The 9,073-nt window shown below is 63.5% G+C and overlaps 1 protein-coding gene across 6 annotated transcripts in view; it reads right to left on the reverse strand.

Annotated features, from left to right (window-relative positions):
• Nucleotides 1-8,804, reverse strand: part of KIAA1755 (KIAA1755 ortholog) — a 34,266-nt gene extending 25,462 nt beyond the window's left edge. For 2 of the 6 annotated variants that reach the window (XM_075900809.1, XM_075900804.1), the window contains exon 1: nt 1,792-2,477. In XM_075900809.1, the coding sequence (XP_075756924.1) occupies nt 1,792-2,004 (213 nt within the window). In that variant the 5' untranslated portion in view covers nt 2,005-2,477. Of the gene's footprint in view, nt 1-1,791; nt 2,479-7,715 lie in introns of those variants that run through there. The other 4 variants (XM_075900808.1, XM_075900807.1, XM_075900806.1 and 1 more) reach the window with 4 other exon arrangements.
• Between the last annotated feature and the right edge of the window lie 269 nt (nt 8,805-9,073).

The following is a 9,073-nucleotide window of genomic DNA, read 5'->3' on the forward strand; positions in this document are numbered from 1 at the left end:
GTGCTCTGTAACGCAGTAGGGCCCTCTTAAACCAGGGTTAAAAGAAACTTGAAAACTGACCGGCGGCGCCCTGGGGGTGGGGAGGGGGGAATTTACAAATCGCAATGACCCAACTTTGTTCCTGGTTTAATTCCACCAAGGGCAATTCATCAGGGATGATTTGGCCCATGGTGACTGTGACGTTGGAGGTGGGGGGGAACTTGCTGGTTTCTATGGGTCTGTGGTAACCCCACTGGCTGCCGCCGGTACCACAGCCCAGAAGGACAGGGATGGGTCACTATGCAAAGGGATCTCTCAACCTGTCTGACCAGCTACCCCCCATGGAGAGGAACAAAGGAAGGTGGATGCTGCCCTGGCTGGGGGGCAGGGCTGGAGGAGAGTGAGTTAGTTTTCTGTCTGGGAGCATGGAGGAAGCAGCCTCAGCAAAGGCTGGGGGGTTTAGAGTCCGAGACCCCTGCCCCATATCAAGGGGGGCTGAGGCATCCCAGGCCTGCCCTGTAACCTGATGACATCTGTGCTGTGCTGTATGCTGGAGAAGCCATAAACCACCTCTATTCTACTGGCTGGCGGAGTCTGTTCGTGCCATTTTGGGGGTGCAGGAGGCGGGGGACCCCAACGCGCCGTCACAGTGACAAAGGACCTTCCGAAACGCTCCCAAACAACCTCCCGTCAGTAACTGGGTCTGGTTTGGCTGCGCCGGGGGAGCAGCGGCGTGAGGCGAAAGGGGCTGCTGATGGGGGTGTTTAGAAAGCGAAGGGAACAAACCCGTCTGCTCCTCTGCCCCGCCCCAGGGACGCACCAAAAGGCAAGCGAGGCACTAAGAGCACACGGAGAGTTGGATTTGATGCTGTTTGCATCCCGGTGCGGGTGTTAGGACCGAGGCGCCGCCATTCCCCACCCCTCAAATCGCCGTCTAGTTTTCCGGCGTGGGCAGGGCTGGCTTTGAACAGTAAATACAGTTCTGGCACCGTCGGGTTCCCATTTAACCCCCGAGAGCCCCGTTCTCTGCCTCCCGCAGCCAAAGGAGTGGGGTTCGGAGCGCTGGCCCAGTGGCCGCGACTCCCTCCGCTGCAGCCCGTGCCGCAGGGCGGCTCAGCCGGGGTCAAGCCAGCAGGAGCCAGAGGTCACGGGCTAGCCAAGCGCTGTGGGATGCAAGAGGAGAAGCCGGTACCGGCCTAGCACGTCACAGCAGCGCAGAGTCCCGCTAGCACCAACGCGGCACCGGAGTGGTTAGCCAAGCCACCGCCCGCGGGCGGAAGACCGGACCGCTCCCTGCGCAGGGAAAGGAGACAGCGGGCCGATCGACACACGTTTTCTGGCTCTCCGTGCCTGCAAGCATAGCAAGGGAGCGCAGGGCAGCTTTAACCGCCAGCATCTGCCGGCCCGCACGCTTCTGTCCCGACAGCTGCTAGCGATCGTGCACCCGGCGCTCTGCTCGGTGCCAGACGCTTGCTCTGGCAGTTGGAGACACGGTCTGTGCGTGAGAAGGGAGCCCCCCCTCCCTCTCTTCCCCCAGGCACAAACGGTTTGACAGCCTCTCTGCTGAAACCGTATCTCCCGGCTCCTGCTCCACCAGGACACCTGACCGTTAGCGTCAGCCGGGCGCTGGGCAGGCGGGCAGCCTGGAGCTAGGGCATACCAGCCCCTGCCGGGTGCCAAGAGCGTTAAAGCTGCAGGCTCCTGCTAGGTCCGTGCTGCAGGCGGTGGGTGGCGGCTGCAGATGCCAGAGGAGACAGGCAGGGCAAGCGAGGGGGAAAGTCATCCCGAAGGGACAAAAGCAGGCGGCATTACCATGTGTGACGGGGAGGCTGGGGAGAGCAAGAAGGGGACCAGTCGCTCTCCCGGGAGGCTAGACGTTTTCCTAGTGCCTCTAGTTCCCCCGCCACGCTCTCTCCCGTCCGTGCAAGCGGCTCTTGGCTCTTCTGGCAGCTCCGCAATGAAATCCAGGCGCCCTAGAAAAGTTGCCGTGAGGCCAGGCTGGGGCAGAAGCGGCCCTGGCTGCATCAGCCCAGCCTCAGTATCTCCATCCCGTCCGGAGCAGAGCGACCCCCGGCCACCCACCTCTCCTCTCTGCTAGAAAGCAGCCAGGCCGGCTGGCGGAGGGGCGGGAGAGGGAGGGGAAAGGGGGAGGAGGGAGGGGGCTGTCTGGGAGAGGCGTCTTAAACTCAGCCTAGCTCATGCCTGGGCGGCTTCATCTGCAAAACATTCCCAGCACAAGCCAGGCCCCGGGGAGCGCGGCTCCCGTTGTGCACAGTGGCTGGCCTTTCTCAGGCCGGGGACCCGGGAGCCAGCCCCGTCTCCGGGGAGCGCGCCTGCAGGCAGGACTCCGCGCGGGCCCCCAGGGCTGAGCGTGGGCCCCACTGCCTGCCGAGGGGAACACGGCGCCCACACAGGCTCGGCCGGCTGACTGGGCCGGTTCCCCCCAAAGCAGCTGCTCTCTTCCTGGAAGAGGCCTGAGACGGCCCCGCCGGCCCGTGTGAAACAGCCTGGCTCCACTGGCTGCGCCGGCCTCTTGTCAGGTGGCCAAGCCCCGGTCCTGGCTGCCCGAGGCGTGACTCAGATGGCGGGGGAGGACAGCGAGAGGGAAGCAAGCCGCTGACTGGAGAGGAGAGGCTCCTTCCCCAGGCGGGGCCCTGCCTCTGCCCCACACATTCAACAAGGCTCCGTTTCTAGCTGAGCCTCCTAGCAGGGAAGAGTTGGGAGCAAACAATTAAACTGTTCCCGCTCGTGCACAATAGCCCTGCCCCCTGTCCGGCCCGGGAGATCTGCCGTGGGTCGGATCCTAACTGGGGTGTCACTTTTCGGTCAGAGGTCACCAGCAAGGCGAGTGTCGTTACCCCCGTTTGCAGATGGGGAAACCGAGGCACGGAGACGTGCCCTAGGTTACGTGGCGAGTCAGTGGCTGGAAAGAGACCCAGGACCCCCATCCTGGTCCTATTCTCTCCCCACGGCACCACGCTGCCCGCCTGTCTTAGCAATCTCCTGCGGCGCATGCGCCAGGCTCCCTTGCACGCTCCGGGTGTGGTCATGGGAGGCCCTTTGCTGCGCTGCCGGGATGGCGGAGGGGCGCTCACGCGGCGTGTGCACGGTGCCCCCAGCCCAGCGGGTTCGTGCTTTCCCCACCCAGTTGAAGAAAATGGTCGATATTGTGACCCAACGTCATACGAGTGGAGTGGGGGCTCCGGGGTGGGGGGGTAGAGGATGGAGGTTTGGGGTGCAGGAGGGGGCTCGGGGTTGGGGGGTGCTTATCTCCAGCAGCTCACGCTCAATGGTGCAGCGGGGGGCCAAGTCAGCTTCCTGCCTCTGGGCCCCACAGACCATGCTGTGCCCAGACGCAGCAGGTTTCCAGCCATGCTCGGGGTAGGGGCAGTGGGTGGAGCCCTGTGCGCTCCCCCCCACCATCTCAGAGCCGGGCCTGCTGCCGGCCGCTCATGGGGCACAGCACGGTCTGCGGGGCCAGGCCAGGCGGGGAGCTGCCTTAGCCCCCCCCCGCTCACCTGATCCCCCTGCAGCCACGAGCCCCAGCGCCCGACATCCCACCCCAGTGCTGGGGCGAGGCCCGGCGTTTGCAAACCGCTGGGCTAGGGGCTGATCCGTATCACCCAGTTCAGCATCCCCCGGCCATCTCCCTCTTTCGACTCCACGCTCCCGCCCTTGCGCTATTTACTGTCACCAAAGTGCAGCCTGGAGCCGTTTGTCCTGCTGAGACATCCCAGGTTTCGCATTGCATAGAATCACAGAACCTAGAACCTGTCCCCTGCCCCATCTAGACCATCCCTGTCAGGTGTTCGGCCTGGATGCCTCCCAGCTGGGCCGTCTGCATGTCTGTCCTTGCAGCGACTGGCTGTGATCGGGTCAGAGGCCTTGAGGCTGCGAGATCTTGTTCTGCGTCTGCTGCCCGGTGCATTTGTTCTGTCGATTGTGCTCGGGGAGGACCAAGCTGAACACATCAGTGGTTTCTGATTGCCTGCCATCCGGGTGCCAGATTCTTCTGTACGGCAGCTAACGCTGTCTCCCCTGCATCTCCATCCAGGTGCAGACAGATTCGGCCCCCAGCTGGCAGTTCTCTGAGTGACGTCCGGTGTAAGTGTCCGTAGCTCTTTTAAACCCTCCGATCCGGTCTGGTTACTCTGCATGTCCGGCCACTGGGAAGATCTGGTTCTTTTCTAGTAGTGCTGGATCGTTGTCCCCTCAGGAGCAGTGCTGGACTAAATCCAGAAGCCACGCTTGGTGGTGTCTTGCAAGGCAGGAGAGCAAGGAATGGGGTTTTGCGGCCGTCGAATTTTCTTGGCTGTCTGGATGGCTCTTTCAGCCTCTCCGCTCGCCTGTGGGTAACGTGGGCTGCTAGTTGTACGATCCAGTCGTATTTTGTTCAGTGTGATGGAAGTTCTGCTGCACTGAATTGTGATCCCTTGCCCGTCACGAGTTGTTCTGGAATATCACAGCGCACAAGAGCGCACATCTCCTGTATCTTCAGTTCCATATGTCTACACGCCTGGACCAACAATCCACCATGGCCAGGCCCTGATGCGCCCTGAATACACATGTATCATCTCTCCCAAGGTGGTGTAGTGTGTGGTTCAGCATGGCTCTTCAGTTGATTTGTACGGGAATCTCCTGCCATATTATATCTGTTTGTACATCTCGCTGTCTGCACGTCCATTAGTTCAAGAACTCCCCCTACACGGTAAGAGCTGGGACCACCACATTCCGAAGGCAGCTTCCTCGTCTCCTAATTTAAAGCTAGGTCGGGGTTTGGTTGTACCTGGACAATGGGATGAGCCTGGAATGCGACTGTTTTCCAACACGTGATCGGAGGGACAGCCATACTGCAGAGTGACCACAGGATGACAGTGGCTGGCTGGGGTAAGTGCCCCCCACCAAGCTTCTGCCCTGAGTCCCAGCGCTGGACTGAGGGGTGCAGGTCAGCCCCACCACCGCAGCACAGACAGTACACTGGTAAAGTTTGCAGATGGTACCAAGCTGGGAGGGGCTGCAAGTGCTTTGGAGGATGGGTCAGAATTCAAAATGACCTGGAGAAATGGTCTGAGGTCAATAGGATGAAGTTTAAAAAGGACAAATGCAAAGTGCTCCGCTGAGGAAGGACCATCCGCTGCACACGTGTAGAAAGGGAAGTGGCAGCTGTGGAAGGAGTCTGTGGAAAAGCATCAACGGGTTCTAGTGGACCACAAGCTAAATATGAGTCAACAGTGTGACACTGTTGCAAAAGAAGAACATTCATTCCGGGCTGCCGTCACAGGAGAGTCGTGAGCCAGACACGAGGAGTCGTTCTTCCGCTCTGCTCTGCTCTGCGCTGGTTAGGCCCCAGTTGGAGTCTTGTGTCCAGTTCTGGGCACCGCAGTTTGGAGAAATTGGAAAGAGTCCACAGAAGAGCAACAGAAATTATTAAAGGCCTAGAGAGCATGGCATCTGGGGAAGGCTGAAAGAACTGGGCTTGTTTAGTTTGGAAAGGAGAAGGCTGAGAGGGGACATGCGAGCGGTTTTCAAATACCCAAATGAGTGTCACAAGGAGGAGGTAGAAAAATTGTTCTCTCTAACGACTGAGGATAGAACAAGCAGCAAGGGGCTTAAATTGCAGCAAGGGAGGTTGAGGTTGGACATTGGGAAAATCTTCCCACCTGTCAGGGTGGTGAAACACGGGGATAAATTGCCCAGGGGTTGTGGACGCTCCATCTCTGCAGATATTGAAGAGCAGGCTGGACAGACGCCGGTCAGGGCTGGTCTAGACGGTGCCGGGTCGGACTCTTCTGATGACCTCTCAAGGCCCCGTCTCGGCCTGTGATTCTGTGCGCGAAAGGCCTGGAAACCCGAGCCCCGATGGAGAGGGCCCTGGATTAACATTTTCAACCCCCAGCCCCTTGATTTCAGCGTCCTCGCTCGGGACTCAGCCTTTGGGGTTGGCAGTGGGGCTGGAGGCGAGGCCCAGGGCGGGATGCGGCCAGCGAGTCCAGGCAGCTCGGGGAAAGGGCTTCGGGCACCGGAGCTCGGGGGCTCCTGGAAGAGCCGGCTGAGGGGGCGGCAGCTGCACTAACAACGTGTTGCCCGGGGATTAGGCAGGGGCTGGCTGGGAGCTGCAAAGGCAGGGGCAGCGTTTGGGGGTCCGTGGCCTTGCCCGTTGGTCAGCGGCGGGAGCCCCTTCACGGCTGCGGCCTGTCTGGGGCCAAGGTCGGCCGGTGCCAGGGGGGCGCCAGCTCCCCTCCCTGAGCGGCCTGGCGTGAAGGGCCCAGGGTGATGTGTCGCCGGCGGGTTTGGAGCCCGGGGGCAGCTCCCCAGCAGCGGGGGCTGTGCGTACCCGGGACGGGGGCTGAGCGAAGCGTGGGGGGGGGGGATGGAGGGTAGTGAGAGTGTGTGTGTGTGTGTGTGTGTGTGTGTGTGTGTGTGTGGAGGGGGGTGGAGGGTAGTGAGAGTGTGTGTGTGTGTGTGTGGAGGGGGGTGGAGGGGGGTGGAGGGTAGTGAGAGTGTGTGTGTGTGTGTGTGTGTGTGTGTGTGTGTGGAGGGGGGTGGAGGGTAGTGAGAGTGTGTGTGTGTGTGTGTGGAGGGGGGTGGAGGGGGGTGGAGGGTAGTGAGAGTGTGTGTGTGTGTGTGTGGAGGGGGGTGGAGGGTAGTGAGAGTGTGTGTGTGTGTGTGTGTGTGTGTGTGTGTGTGTGTGTGTGTGTGGAGGGGGGTGGGGGCCGGTTCGAACCTGCCGGGGCAGGATGGGGCGAATGAAAGAACTTCCTGGGGAAAGCAGGCCACGGCCCTGGGCACCCAGCACTCCCGGGTGCCGCGGGGGTGCCCTGGCGCTGGAGTGGAAGCCGTGACGCCCGTGCCGGAATCAGGCCCCTGGGGCCGAGGAGATGCCGCTGGAGCCAGGCGGTGCGCCCGGAAGGGCACGGGGTGAGGGGCTCTGTGCAACGCGCTCTGTTTCTCCCTCCCTTTGATCCTGCCCGCCCCCCTTCTGTCTGGGGTCGTCCGAGCAGCTGCGGCCAGGCTGAATGGGGCTTTTCTCCCTGCGCCCCACGCGGGCACAGAGCCCCCATTCAGGCCGCACGGGGCGGGCGGGGCCCTGCCGCCAGGGTCTCCTCGGGGTCACCCTTCCTGCACGTCCATTGCTAGTTCTGCAGTCGCCTGCCCCGGCTCGGGGGCGTGTGTGAGATTCGCCTGCCACGGCAGGACAGCCCGTCGCCCAGGGACGGGGCCTGCTGAGGAGGGGACGGAGCAGGGGCAGGGGCCGCGTACGGGGTGGGGTGCACGAGGGCCGGGGCCTGCGATACCGGGATTTACGGGGGGGCATGAGCTCACCGCTTGGTATGTTTCGCCCACGTCACGCACTGCTCATGGCCGGACACCGCAGCACCACGGCCAAGGGCTGGGGGTGAGCTGGGGTGGACAGTGAACCCCAACCACAGAGCCGGGGGCCAGGTCCCAATCCAGGGGCTACAGCCTGTCTTTTTCTGGGTTGGGCCCTAACCGCCCCCCTGAGCCCGGCCATCCCGCCCCAATCGCCTCTCCCGCACCTCCTGGCTGAGCCCAGCTGGCCTGCACCTCCCCATTCCCCCCCCCAGCCCAGCCATCCCACCCTGACCACCCCCCACCCGCCCCGCCGAGCCCGGCCATCCCACCCCGCCTGCCCCCCCGAGCCCAGCTGGGAGCAGTTCTGGTTGGGATGCAGGTTGGACCAGGGGGACACCATGACACTGACCCCCTATTACAACCTTACGAGGTCGCCCGAGATCCGCCGGGGAGGCATCTGCCAGCCAGGTACCGTGGGCCCCGCACGCTCCTCCGCCGCTGGTGGGACCAGCTTTGCCTGGTGAGTTCCAGCCAGGGGAGGGGTGTCTCCACGTGGCCCCCAGCCACGTTGCCTTCAGCACCCGGCCCGCTGGAGGGCCCATCAGGGACGTGAGCCAGGGCCCCGTGGAGAGGAGCCAAGGGCCACGCCAGCGCTAGGGACCGTCGCTGCCCCATGCTGGGCCGCCTGGGCTTGGGGTCCAGGAAGTACAAGTCCCTTGGCCCAAGGCAGCTGTGTCGTCTCCATCGTGTCCACTCCCCTCCTCCTTCGGGTCTTCGCTCCTTCCTCGTCCCTCTGGCGCCGTGTCTCCCCCGGGCTGAGCGCCCCGCCCAGCCCCGCCAACCCCCCTCCTGCTAGGAACGGGCCTGTGGACGCCGAGGTCTCTGCTTTGCCGGTTCGCGGCTCCCTTCGTGCCTCCTGGCCTTTGCAATACCCCGCCGGGGGGCGGATGCCAACGTTGAAATACCCCACACACCGCGCTGGCAGGGTAAGAACCAGCCTAATATTGCCCTGGCAGCGCGGTGTGTGGGGTAAGAGCCAAGCTAATATCACCCTGGCAGCGGGGCAGCCCCGGGGGGCTCAGAAGCGCATTGGGGGCAGCAGGAAGAGTTTTTCGATATCTCCCCCTTTCCTGCACCCAGGCGCTGGCGGGGAGCTAGGGAACGGGGTGGGGGATGGGGTGATTTCTTTCCTCCCGCGCCTGCTTTTGTCCCAGCTGCTCTTTACTTCTTGTCTCCCCCAGGGCTGCCCGGTCTCGTGGGGCTCTGAGCCGGCCAGCTGGTTGCCTCTTGCGCGGTAACGTCACCCCAGGGCAGGCGTCCCCGGCAGTTCCAGGAACAGGCTGAACCCTGCTGGCGCTCCGGGGCAGAGCGACCCCGCAGCTGGGAAAGGCCCCCGGCCCAGACTGTGCTGTCCGAGCAGAGGGCGGGCCCGGCACGCAGCCACGGCTGAGCCTGGGGCTGGGCAGTCAAGCTTGGGAACAGCAGAGCAGCGGAAGCAAGAGCCAGGCGGTTCCCGAAGAGGAGGGGGCGTGAGCCAGAGCTGAGCAGGCCCCCCGGCCGCGCTCTGAGCCGAGGCCCCGGCTGGGCGTGGATGGGGGTGGGGGTCGCTCCCCCGGTTCCTGCTATTGGCCGGGGCGAGGCAGGTCCCAGCGTCCTGCTGGAGGCCGGGGTCGGGCCCAGAGCAGCCCCCAAGTGGCCCCACCGGGGTGGGGGGAGCCGGCCTGCAGCCTGCTCGGGGGGTTCCCAGTACGTCAACACCGCCCTGTGCAGGTCCCCGGCA

Source organism: Pelodiscus sinensis, chromosome 18 (assembly GCF_049634645.1).
Source record: "Pelodiscus sinensis isolate JC-2024 chromosome 18, ASM4963464v1, whole genome shotgun sequence".
Taxonomy (NCBI): Eukaryota; Metazoa; Chordata; order Testudines; family Trionychidae; genus Pelodiscus; species Pelodiscus sinensis.